This window comes from Harpegnathos saltator, unplaced genomic scaffold, assembly GCF_003227715.2.
Source record: "Harpegnathos saltator strain DR-91 unplaced genomic scaffold, Hsal_v8.6 scaffold462, whole genome shotgun sequence".
Taxonomy (NCBI): Eukaryota; Metazoa; Arthropoda; class Insecta; order Hymenoptera; family Formicidae; genus Harpegnathos; species Harpegnathos saltator.
In genome coordinates this window covers 251,172-264,744 of record NW_020230275.1, presented here as the reverse complement: position 1 = coordinate 264,744, position 13,573 = coordinate 251,172, and the positions used below count along the sequence as shown (strand labels likewise).

The following is a 13,573-nucleotide window of genomic DNA, read 5'->3' as shown; positions in this document are numbered from 1 at the left end:
ACGATTGTTTCCTTCTCGTTCTTTCGACTCTCGTCCTCACGAAAGACGCAAGCGGATCGCACAGCCACACGCAGAAAACTATTCGGTTGATGCGACGGAATTTCCGTAACGGTAAGTGAAATCGTCCGTTTCTCAGGAACCGACTGAAAATTTTGCTGCAGCATAAAGGAAATTCCGTTAGAAGGTTCTTGTTGTCTCGGAAGTATATTCGGTTATCTGAATCGAACATTAATTTTTTCAACAATCTTCGTTCTTCACACGGATAGAGCATCTTTGTGTACGTAAATGAAAGGGGAAAATATGTGCACACAGCCGGCTTGAAAATCGCATCAGCGTCATTCAATTTCGTCAAACGAGTCTTTTCTGTCGCGGTAACTGAGATTTCATTTCCCTTTACATGTATGATGTAACTTCACTTTCTGTGAAAGCAGCCGATTGTCTTGCCGCGATGATTATATTTTCGAATTCGAAAATTTTAGTTTTTTCAATTGAAAGCAGTTGTTGTTGCGAATGGTTCTTGCACTGAGAAAAAGAGGTTGCGTTGGGTTGACAAAACATCAGCAACCGCGACAAATAGTTTGTTAACGTGGGGCAGCGAGTGACTTCGATGTGGTAACAAATGATTTGTTGATTACGACTTGTTGCTCTAACTAACAATTTTGCAATAGGAACAAATGGTATTGTTATGTTAATCCAACAAATCATAAATTTTTAATTTATTGGCAATACAGAGTATGAACAAAGGCTAGAAATTATGTATAAACAAATCAGTTTTACTAACTCTTTTTCATCAACGTATAATATATAGCAGATTACATAAAATATTTGTCAAAACCACACATGCAATGTTACTACATATTAGAACGTATCATAATTACCAGATAATTCAAATACAGCTCCGTTACATCTAATTAAACATTGGTAGAGAAGGGTTAACAAAATAATAATTCTGCATATGTATTTTACAGGAATTCGGGGAAAGAAATAAAGCAACATATTATTACATTAATCTTTATTTTTAGCACGAGGCATTATGTAAAATTGATAAACTATTAGATAAGGCAAAGGCATACATACAAAGGCTCGTACTGCAAATATACTTTTATCAATAAAAACGTCTGTAAACGTAGTTCGTAGCTACTTAAAAAAGCTTACAAATTACTTTCAGAGATGCTTTTATCTATACAGGTATCTTATACAGGTGTCCGGGATCTTTCGGAAACGGAAAATTATGAAGATTAATTAGATCAATCTGAGAAGAAAAGTTAAGTATTATTTTGCAAAAATCGCAATAATTATTAAATTATTAACGATTGAAAATGACCACATCTAGAAGCTCTTTTAGTTGATAACTTGAAAACTTACATACTTATTTGGAAAATGGTAAAGGGCTTTTTTGTTCAGAATGATCTAACCTACAATTATATAACTATTGTGCCTAGATGCCGACAGGCTCAAAATTCAGGGTTTAAAGGTCAATATACTCATATCTATCGCTAGTCACAATAGCCGTCATATAATTGTATAGGTTTAGGCCATTCTGAGCGAAATTCAATTATTAATAACTTAATAACTATTGCGATTTTTACAAAATGGTGCTTGATTTTTATTCTCAATTTGATCTGATTAATTTTTACAATTTTTCGTTTCCAAAAAATTTCGGACACCCCGTATATGAGTTCAAAATATAAACCACAGAATAGTCACATATATGGTATGCATATATCAGGTCATTACGACGCTATTCTTTTAATTAAAAATCGTATATTTCCAACGATGTATATTTGTTAAAATCATAAATAATAACGAAAATTGTTGATGATGCAAATGATTTGTTGCAGTAACTGTTTGATTCGTTCCCCGTACAATTATCAAACAGCAAACGTTCAGTTGTTACAACAACAAAATCTTTTTCTCAGTATGGGATTGCGAAACAGAATTTTCTGCAACCGAACCTGACTCAACAGAAAATTTCTAGCTGTCACTGCAGAATATTTTTCTCTGCGTGTACATATATAATTCATAAGATATAAATTTTAGTAAATTTTAAATGTATATGTATGTCGAGAGGTGGGAAATTATCTGTCAGGCTTTTTTAACAATGATGCGAACTCGATGTCTCAAAATTCACGACGGTCACGGCAAAAATTTTAATTATTCTGTCGCGCTGTGATATTAAAAAAAAACGAGTATGTTTAGGGAGATAAAGTTCCTAGAAAATACTCGTGCAACCGGGCTCCAAATTACATCGTTAGCAACGTCTCATCCAACTTCGTCAAATGAATCTTTTTGGTCGTGGTAACTGAGATTTCGTTTCGCTTTACATGTACGATGTAGTTTCACGCCTTCTGTGAAAGTAATCGAATACTCCGTTGCGGCAACTATATTTTCGAGACAGAAAATTTGAGTTTCTCCAATCGAAAGCAGTTGTTGGTGCGAATTCGGTTTGCGTAACAGAATTTTCTGCTACCGCAACTGAACGCAACCGCATGCAACAGAAAATTTCTAGTTGTCACTGCAGAATATTTTTCTCTGCGTGTATATACAGGGTGTCCCATTTTAAAAACCGCATTTCGATCATTCTTCAATGAAGCATTTTCAGCAAAAATGTTTCGAACGAAAGTTGTATGATTTCAAGGGGGACATAAAACAATTATACTATTTTGTTTACAAATGGCGCCAATTTCGAGATATTCATCAATCATTACTTTTCTTAAATGGAAACCCCAATTTTTTATTATACCGTCTTTTTCTACCAATTCAAACAACTTTTGTCTGAAACATTTTTTTATTTGCCTAATATTTTTTTAGATGTTTAAGGAAAATTTAATAACTTTTTCAATATTTAACTCACGATATCTCGCTAATTATTTGTAGGAAGAAAAAGTAGTACTAAACTTTTTTGCTCTACTTGGTCTCAAGAATATATTGTTACAATAGCGCCCTGACTTTTGTTAATTTAATGATTTTGAAAATAGTATAATTATTTTGTCCCCCTTGAAATCATATAACTTTTGTCCGAAACATTTTTGCCGAAAATGCTTCGTTGAAGAATTATCGATGCATTTTTTAAAATGGGACACTCTGTATAATTCGTAAGATACAAATTTTAGTAAATTTGAAGTCTATATATATGTAACGTCGAAATAGTAAATTATACGTCAGGTTTTCCTAAAGATGATGTAATATTTTCACGGCGATCGCGGCACACATTTTAATTATTCTCTGTCGCGCCGTGATGTTAAAAAAAACAGGGAGAGGAAGCTTGCAGGGAACACTCACGCAGCCAGGCTCAAAATCGCGTTGTTGGCAGCGTTTCAATCAATTTCTTCAAACAAATCTTTTCGGTCGCAATAACTGAGATTTCGTTTCTCTTTACACGTACGATATAGTTTCATGTCTTCTGTGAGAGTCAAATATTCCGCTAACTATATTCTCGAGACGGCAAATTTGAGTTGTTTCAATCGAAAGCAATTGTTGATGGTTCTTCGGTTTGCGCAGCAGAATTTTCTGCTACTGCAACCGAACCTCATGCAACAGAAAATGTCTACTTGTCGCAACAGAATATTTTTCAGCGTATGCCCGCTCCGCTCCCGCCAGCGAGATATCGCGATATCGCTGGCGCTACGGCTGAATCGGCAGCTATGAAAGTAATTAGAATTCCTAATGGTTGCAAGTGCGCTTAAGTAACTGCCAGTAACAACGCATTATTAGGGTATAGATACTCGAGCAGCTTTTATCGGGGGGAGGAGGGGAGAGTGGGGCGAAACTTAGGCTGCTACTCCGGCTAAGAATCTCGCCATTACCATCGCCTTTTGTGTAAATGGCTCTTGTTCGCCAGTTCCAGCCGTAGTTGTTCCCTCATGGGCGTGGCGGGATCGCTCGCCGCGAGAGGAGTATCGTAATGCAGGTGGGCATTCTCAATTCATGCTCGGCAAATTCGCATTCTGATCGCGTTAGTACGGCCAACGGCCGAGCTTCAGCCGCGGAGGAAGCTATCTCGCGTGTCGCCGGTGAGACATTAATCTGTAAAATACGTACGTGTTTACGGGAATGTCGATCGCGCGCTCGCGCGAGCTGCACACAGCGAGTTCTCAACGACTCGATAACGCGCGACGAGCAATATCGCGCGCAAGTGGCGCTAAAATAATAACTCTCTGCTGTCCCCCCGGCCGCTAATCTGCGGCCAAAAGGAAACAAAGAGCAGAAGAGAAAGCGAGAAAGAACCCCTCTCTGGGACACAGCACGGCGCGACATGAAAGCAACTCCGAGAGCGCGCACGCACGCACGCACGCACGCACGCACGCACGCATACACACGCGCGTACGCGCGTACACGGCGAACCAGTGGATCCAGCGTAATCCAGCGAGCAATTATTTACTTGATCGCGTCCGTGCCGCGCGTCCGACGCGTCCCCTTATCGCCGTTTCACCCCATCCATAAATGACTGAGCGTCTGTCGGGGATGCGGCGGCGCGAGTGACGCGCGATCGGCATGACGCGACGTCGCGGACACGCACGCGTGTCGCGTCACGTGTATAGACACCAGCCGGAGTGCGTACTGTAACACAGCCGAACACGCGACACAGTTCCGGACACCCACACACACACACACACACACACATATACACGCGCGCGCACAGTTCTGGATCAATGAGCGCGTCGAGTGCAATCGACTTCCATCAGATCATTATCAGCGCAGGAATGTTCGACTGGGATATCTGGGAGGGGAGGGAAGGGGAGGGTGTATCCGGGTCCCTCGCTCCTGAGGACGCGCTCGCGTTACCGCGATCGTCCGTTCCTCTCTGGTTCTCTCTCCTCTCCTTTCCTCTCGCCGGGCCTGACGCGCCGCGCCGGCGATAACGCATTCGGTGGTTGCACACACTCGTGGCCGCGCGTGTCCCGCCGCCGCTAACTTATCCCGGACACCGTCAGCTGCGTATGTCTGCCGGGTTAATGTCCCTGATCAGCGCACGAACGTATGGACGCACGCCGGCCGGAACGAAAAATGGCCCGCGCGCCGCGACGTGATTTATCGGGCGGTCGTGTTTTACGCCGACCGAGAAGATTAGTATTGGAAGGAGATGGACGCGCCGGGACGATTACGCTCGAGGGCTCTTTATTCGCGAGTATCGCTGTGTGAGTGTGTGCTTGTCGCTCCCTCCTCCCCCCCCTCTCTCTCTCTCTCTCTCTCTCTCTCGACTTCTCTCTCGCGCGATCTCCGCTGCGAAAGCTGACGTAGCAGCAATGCGGATATCTTGAACGAGTAGCGGGCGGTTAAAGTTGTAGGATTGAAGTACGAAACGCGTATATCAAACACACACACATGCGCGAGCGCGGGGGAAGGCAGAACGGTCTCTCGCTCTCTCGCCCGGTGTCAAAGGGTAACAAGCCATCTGGTAACGATACAAAAGCGATCGCGGTGTCGGATGACCCGCAATTCTCGTTCGACGGGCCGCCGGCGCGGCAGTGAGGGGGCGAGGGGGCTCACATCCCCTTATAGGAGCGTATTTCGCAGAGGAAGCGCCGATTTACTATCTGCCCCGCTTGTTAGTCTTTTTTGCGGCCAACAAGGCGGAGTGGCGATTCAATTGCGGACAAAGTCGCGGTCGGGCCACGTACGCGGTTCGCCCTCGATTTATTTCTACTCCGGCCCGAGGCAACGGGGCGATCGATCAAAGGTCGAGGGAGAGGGGGGATCGATGGCGCTTGGTTAAAGGCGGCGGCCGGCGCTCTCTCTCTCTCACTCTCTCTCTCTCTTCTCTCTCCTTCTCTCCCGACTTTCTCCCTTAGCTGAAATTTAGAAATATTCCGTCGACGTACGCGTCCGCGTCGCGGTCAAGAGGAGCAACGGGGAATGTCAAGGGTGTCTGGGAGATCTTAACCTGGGGGTCTCAAAGAGCGCCCTCAACGTCGGGAGTGTAAGACATTTCTTATGCATAATGCTTTATGAATATATTTGCGATAAGCCGGCGCGCGTGCACCGTTTGCTCTCGTGGTGAAAAATGAAAAAAGAAAGGGAGGAAAGAGGAAAGTGAAAAAGGAGAAAGAAGAGCGTAATTTACGGTAACTGCGTAACGCCGCACACGGCGTAATTATCATAAATTAACGTCGGATAAACCGTTATTAATTATTACCGCGAGTTAACACTCGGCTCGCTCGCCGGATATCTCCTCCGCGCACGGTCCAGCGATTTCTGAAACGTTCCGTTCCGCGCGGGATGAATAATCCCCGACGAGTTTGCGCGAACGGCGCTATTGCGCTCGGTATTTTTGTTTAAACGCGACCGTCGATCATTCGCGCCGGTCACTCGACTCGCGGTTTCTCGCTTTTTCGTCGTACAGCCCGCCGGTAATCGGGCGAATTCCTCACGGGCCCGTCGATCCCGTCGGACCAGCTGCGCTCGACCGCCGGGATGACCGATCGTCCCTCTTAATAGGCGCCACCGTCTACGCGAGGAGTCGTCGAATTCTCGAGATACCTGCAGCGCATCGTAAAACGACTGGCGTCCGGCGTCTCTCTTCGGAATGCTCGCGAAGAGCAGCATTCGCCGAGTCGTCCAGGGACGTATCTCCCGAGTAGAAAATGAAACCCTCTCTTCTCCCCCCCCTCTCTCTCTCTCTCTCTTTCTCTCTCTCTCCTTGTCCCTCCGGCTTGCCAACGACGGACCATGTCCACTGACGAATGCGAAGGCGAGGGGGCGAGCCGGGTTAGAATAGTTGTCGCGCAATGGAGCCACGCGTCAACGGGAATTCCGGAATATCGCGGGATCTTCATTTCGGCGTGACGTCGTTAGCGTCGCAAAAACGCGCTTCAACCCTCTCTCTCGAAACTAACGACGGGCTCCTCGCACGCTCTCGTTAACGTCGTATCTTAACGACGCTCGTACTCACTCTCTCTCTCTCTCTCTCTCTCTCTCTCACACGCGCGCGCGCGCTCTCCTGGGCTCTCTCCAGACGACGGCGAGAGCGAGGAGAGCCAACCGCCCAGCCATCCACCCGCCCATCTACCCAGCCGGTCTCTCTGTTACCCGCAACTTCAGCCGAGTGGTGACAATAGCACGCCGTCGCCCGTACGAGTAACGTGCCGAAGAGAATTGCGTCCCCGAGTCGCCGAGCCCGGTGTAGTCGCGAGACGACTAAAGAACACACAGGGAGCAATCTTGTTTTACGAAGAACACACAGCGGTCTCCCTCCCTCCCTCCCTCCCTCCGTCGAACAGCAGCAACCGTAGCCTCGAGTGAAACGCCCGAAATGTATGATCGCTAACGAGCGCTCTCTAAATTCGTCTGGAAAGCCGAATTCTTATCAGCGCACTGACTCTCGAGTAAACTCCGAAGGGTGGCAGGGAGGGGGGTGGGGGGGAGAGAGGGGAGAGAGCAACAAGGGCGCAGCGAGGGTGAATCAGGCGGAAGGCCTGGCGAAACTGTGTCGTATCGGTGGCGCGCCGGAGCGATTTCGTCTAACGACCGTCCTCGCTAAGGTCGTAAGCTTCGCAAATAACACGCGAGCGGGGTAAGCCTCGACGCGGTGTTATTACGCGGAGCGACGCGCGCTCTCGCGCCGCGTTAATGACGAGAGACAGCAGGAGTCTCGGATTGTCTGGTTCCTCGCGACAAATCCAGGCCGTATTTCCACTCCATCGAGAAGTCGCGCGCGATCCGTCGAGCGGGAACAAGCGGCGTCGGGGAAATGCGCGAGGACAAGGAGGACAGCGCGAGAGCCGTCCTCGGCGTCCTCGACGAAGAGCCGCTAATAAGCCTCGGCGAGACACGCTCGCTCTGCTGTTCCTGGGCGGGAAATGAAGATTTCCCAGCGCCGCCGTCGCCGCCGCAGCAGACTGTCCGCTCGCAAGTCGGTCAGCGAACGGAGGAGGAAGTCTCGAAACTGGTTTGTCGGATAATTGAGATCCGCCAATAGGAATCCGAGAAACTTGGAGAATCTCGGCCGGCACGGACTGTAACGATCCGCCGTGCGGCCGCGGCCGCGGGGATTCGCCGCGCTGGTATTTCCAGCAACAAGATTTCACGGCAACAACGCCAAGGCGAGAGAGCGAGAGAGACAGAGAGAGAGAGAGAGAGAGAGAGAGAGAGAGAGAGAGAGAGAGAGGAAGAGAGAGAGGGAGAGCGAGAAACACGTTTCCGCGGCGCTACGTACACGTTGCCACGGTCGTTGATTCTTACGAGCGCGGCTCGGGAGAAAAATTCCGGACACGCCGGCATTGCCCTCGCAGAAATTAAGCGGGCTTTTAACGCCTCGAGACACGGCCGCGGTATCGCGGCGGGAGGGATGTCGATGTATCTTTAACCGGTTCGAGGACGGGAGCGCCTCCGAAGAATCCGTACATCTCGTGGCTCGGTGCTTTCCTCCCGGTCGCATACAAAGCGAGTCTCTCGGACGGGAACTCCCAATCATCCGGAATTGATTCCGCCGGTACTTCCTCGCCGGGGGAAGGTCCGCTTCCCTGCGAAATAATGCGAGTATAATTCCGAGCGACCGCGCTCCTCCGTGCGGTTATTGCGTTTCATTTCGGCTGTCAAGTTTTTTTTTTTTTTCTTTTGCTCGCCCTGTTCTCTGCGAAAAGATCGCGCGGAAAAATGTGCGACCAGAAAGCGGCCATTTCGGCTGTTCGAGCGCGGGAGAATTATGGGCGAATTTAATTGTTGATCATTTTCGCGGCAATCCTCCTCGGCGAGACGGACTCGTCGATCAATCCACATTGCAAAACGCCTTTGTTGCCCGGCAAGATAAGAGGGCGTTTTGCAGCGTTCCCGCTAATAGACGGTTCTCGAGCGATACGTTGGGTCGTTCGGAAAGTAACTTCGGTTTTTTTCAAATAGATGGTATCAGTTGCCTTTTTAAACAGTTAACCTCATTCTGAGCCAGAAAATCATTTTACATTTTTACAACAAACATTTCAAGCTTCATTTGAAAATAAAGTTGTTGTGGAATCTGTCAAGTTGTTTTTGTTTGGCGTTGCATCAAAAATGAAAAATCAATGTGAGCATTTCCGTCACATTTTGCTTTTCTATTATCGTAAAAGCAAAAATGTGACGCAAGCAAGAAAAAAATTGTGTGCCGTGTATGGAGAAGATATGTTGACTGAACGCCGGTGTTAGAATTGGTTTTCGAAATTTCGTTCTGGAAATTTCGATCTCAAAGATGCATCACGTTCTGAAAGGGCTCTTGAGGCTGATGAAGATCAAGTAAAGAAATTGCTGAGAGATTAAATTTATCGAATTCGACCGTGCATGAGCATTTGAATCAACTTCCGGTTTCGTTTTAAAGGTCGATATTTGGGTTCCACACGTTCTCAAAGAAAGAGATCTGATTCGTCGCATTACCATCTGCGATTTGCTGTTGGAACGTGAGTAAAACGATCCATTTCTGAAGCGACTCATAACTGGAGATGAAAAATGGATTGTGTACATTAATTATATATATTATGGATTGTGATTAAACGCTAAAGATTATGGAGCAGACGTGATGAACTACCTCAAGACACTGATATGAAGGACTCGAAAGCTGATATCTATCAAAAGAAGATGATGTTCTCTATATGGTGGGACTGAAAAGGAATGGTTTTTTTGACCTGCTACCAAACAACCAAACGATTGATTCGAATGTGTATTGCCATCAATTGGACAAATTGAATGATTCCATCGAGCAGAAGAGATCAGGATTGACGAAAAGAAAAGGTGTTATGTTTCATCATGACAACGCCAGACCTCGCACAAGTTTAATGACTCGCCGGAAGCTGTTAGCGCTAGGATGGGATTTGCTACCGCACCCACCATATTCGTCTGATCTGGCACCATCCGATTATCACTTGTTTCGGTCACTGCAAAATTCTTTGGATGAAAAAAATTTCGATTCAAATGAAAGTGTCAAAAACCACTTGATTCAATTTTTTGCCAATAAGGACCAGAAGTTGTACGAAGCGTGGAATCGTGTTATTACTTCAAAGATGGCAAAAGGTGTTAGGACAAAATGATCAATACTTAACAAAATAAAACTCTCCTTTCTATGAAAAAAATTATTTTTCATTTTCATGCAAAGAGCCGAAATTACTTTCCGAACAACCCAATAGAGAGAAATCAAAGAAAATTGAAAGCAAACGCAAAAAAACGCCATACGCACGCGCGAACATCTGCTTTCGTTACAGAGCCCGTGACGGAGATAGCAGGTGGCCCGGATCTGTTCATCAACAAGGACAGCACGATAAATTTGACCTGCTACGTGAGATTCGCGCCCGAGCCGCCGTCGACGATCATTTGGAGTCACAACCACCAGGTAAGCGGATCTTGCGACTCGCGAATGACCCGCGCTTGCCGCGTTACTGAAAGTTACCGCGGCCGCAATCGCGCGTCTGCAACTCGCGTCACGAGGACGCTTTCAACTGAAATCCATCTGAATTTCATAACCCTCGTCGGCTCGCAAGCGGGACGCTGACATTGGTACAAACAGAAACATTTCTCATGTTTCTCGCAGTCGTTAAAAGAAAAACGGAAAAAGCAAAGGAAGAGAGAGAGAGAGAGAGAGAGAGAGAGAGAGAGAAGGAGAGGGAGAGTCTGCAGCTTTATACGAGCCTCCATCGACCCGCCGCGTCTATCGATTATCGCCGGTAGCGCGCCGCCGCTCCTTCGAGCGATATTTATGGAAGACGCCGACAGCGCGACATGCTCTCCCCGTGGTTGATGAGTTAATGTATTTGCACGCTTCGATCGACGACGTCGCAATTAAAAGGCCCGCTTTTCTCCGCGGAATGAAGTAATTATTCCTCCACGCGGCGATGTCTCGGTCGAGCGGCAACTCGCCATTCGTTTATTCGAATCAGCTGCTCAAGCGCATCGCCAAAATTTCCGGATGTGTCTGTCTGTGTGATTTAAGTTGGCGGTCGGATAAATTTTCAGCGGACAAATATCTGCGTGATATCGGTCTTGTTCCGCGACAGCGCTTATTTCTGCGAACGTATACATACAAGCGGCACAACCGAGACGCTCGCATAGACGTCGCCTCAAGTCGTGCTTTCGGCGGGAACTCGTCTCGAAACGCTTTCTGCCACTCGGGGGAGACACCTACAGTCGCCACTTTTGCCTCGTCCGCCTCTCACAAAGTGCCTTAAACCTCATTCAGTCACGTCACTGACAGACGGAACGGCGCGCTTCTCCAGCGTGAGCAAGTAATTAACTACCGAGCCGGCTAATTATTCATACTTACATCGCGATTGTCCGCGACAATTGCGCTCAGCGTTGGATCTTGAGAAAGACCGCAACGACGAATGCAACGCCGCGCCGCCTCTCCGCATTAACCGCGACTCTCCTACCGCATTCTGCCAATGTTCCATTTTTCTCTTTTTTTTCTTTCTTTTTTTTTTTCTTATTCTCGTTGCGGTGAAATTTAGACGTTAATTTGTTTTGCCGTTTATTTATTTCTCGTTACGGTGAACTTTGGACGTCGGTTTGCTTCGACGTTTATTTATTTCTTGTTACGGCGAAATTTAGACGCCCACGTTTATTCATTTTGATGTTTTGCACGTGGCGCACGTGAAGATCGTCAAGAAATTATTGTTGGAGCGTTTTCAACGCCTGCGCACGCACCGTTCACTAGTTGGAGCGATCGTGACTCGGCTGTTATTAATCAAACATAATTAATTCATTAATGTAATGAATTCTGCCCCATATAACGAAATTTAAAACAATCATACATAATGATCTATTCAACTGACCGATCCATTAATTACTGATTACGATGAAATTCAACGAGAGTATTTGCCATTGTAATTTCATCATGATGGATTTGGAGAAACGAAGATAATAACGCGCGCGTGAGTTTTGCAGGCGAAACATCGAGAACGGCAGCGATCGCATTCTCTCTCTCTCTCTCTCTCTCTCTCTCTCTCTCTCTCTCTCTCTCTGAAGTGAAAGATCCTTCCGTTGAATCGAAGCTCAACAAAATCCTTCTGTTACCAGCGAGACGTTTTTTTCTCCCGACGCTCGGACGATCGTCGCGAATACCTAACGACAAGTCGAGCTTCCAAGGCGACGCGAGAGCGTTGCCAGATTCATTTCGGATCTCACGTTTGTTTACGACGTCGTCAGAGTATCCCGGAGATTTTCGCAAGTGCGATCGCAGCGGGCGCCGTCGCATGTTTTATAGCGACGGGAGGGCGGCGGAAATGAACGTCATTGCGCTTAGAAAAAAAAAAAAAGGAAAATGTCCCGGAGAGAAAGAGCATCCCTCCACCGCACGGCGAACACGTTCCGCGCTTCCTTCCCTCCTCCCGCCCTCGCCTGCAGAGTAGCCCCATCTGTAGCCGGTCACGTCAGGGGCGAGTAAGTCGACGTGCTTTTTATCCTCCTTCTTTCGCAGGCGATTAACTTCGACTCACCGAGGGGCGGCATCAACCTGCTAACGGAAAAGGGACCTGTGACTTCGAGCCGTTTACTCATTCAGAAGGCGATCGAGAAAGACTCCGGCCTTTACACGTGCTCGCCCACTAACACTCATCCTAACAGCGTGCGGGTCCACATAGTCAACGGTAAAGGAAAAATGCCAATTCCGCTTACGAACGGGCCCTACGTGCAGGCACTCGGGTCGTAGCCGGCTCGCCGTCGCGCGGAATGCCATTTAGACCGAAAGTGGACACACGCTAGCGGAGACGCTAGCAAAACGAATGATACTTCTCCCGGCGGCTCTTATCGCCGGTAACGAATCGCGATGCGACACCATCGTCCCTGCTTCTCCGCCACGAAGACACGTGCTTCGAGGAGAGCGTAACGTAGAATGAAGTTCATCGCGGAGAAAATGCGACCCTTGGGAACCGTCGGTAACAAATCGCGATACGGACGGACGAAAGTGCAAACCGAGGCTGTCTCTGTCGAAGAACGAAATTATTAGGCGCTCCGGTTAATTCTGAGGGCTCACTGTAGGGCCTGTCTCGAAATTAGTCTTGGAAATTTTAGTTTCAGCTATAAGGTTGGCAGGCCTTAAGGGGACTGGAGGGTCAGATTGCTGAAAAATCGTGCTTGTTTTTGATAATATTTTCTGACGAACTGAACAAATGTGCAAGAATGAAAATTTTAGGTATAGTTATATTAGGTATAGTTATTTAGGTATAGTTAATATATGAAGACTAGAAAAATTTTGTTTATTAACAAATACTCGTATAAATATACGATTTATATAGCTGAAATATACTCTCCTTTTTTTTCACGTTATCGTTTTTGCAGTAATATCTCGGCTCTCGGCGGTCCGGTCAGAGCGAATTTTAACTAGAAATCTTGAGGAGGTTTATCATTATCCGGTGAACCACTAGAAAAAAAATCGAACAAAACTAACAAAATGGCAGCTATTATTAGGAAAAAATTCAAGTTTTTCAGTTCTTTTACAATAAAAAGATTAATATCCCGAAATGAAATATTTTGACAGAGTTGTCCATGGTTCACTTGAGAGCCACAGGAACAAATATTATTGCTTTAAAATTTCAAATCGATACGAAGCTCAGTTTCGGAGAAATCACTGCAAAAAGTTGAACAACAAAATTTCAAGAAAAACGCGTTTAAAATTTAAGTG

At 46.7% G+C, this 13,573-nt stretch overlaps 1 protein-coding gene across 5 annotated transcripts in view; it reads left to right on the top strand.

Annotated features, from left to right (window-relative positions):
• Positions 1–13,573, top strand: part of LOC105184179 (zwei Ig domain protein zig-8) — a 133,075-nt gene that overhangs the window by 110,280 nt on the left and 9,222 nt on the right. For all 5 annotated transcript variants that reach the window (XM_025301993.1, XM_025301995.1, XM_019841895.2 and 2 more), the window contains 2 exons: positions 10,164–10,291; positions 12,371–12,539. In XM_025301993.1, coding sequence (XP_025157778.1) covers positions 10,164–10,291; positions 12,371–12,539 — 297 coding nt within the window. The remainder of the gene's footprint in view (positions 1–10,163; positions 10,292–12,370; positions 12,540–13,573) is intronic.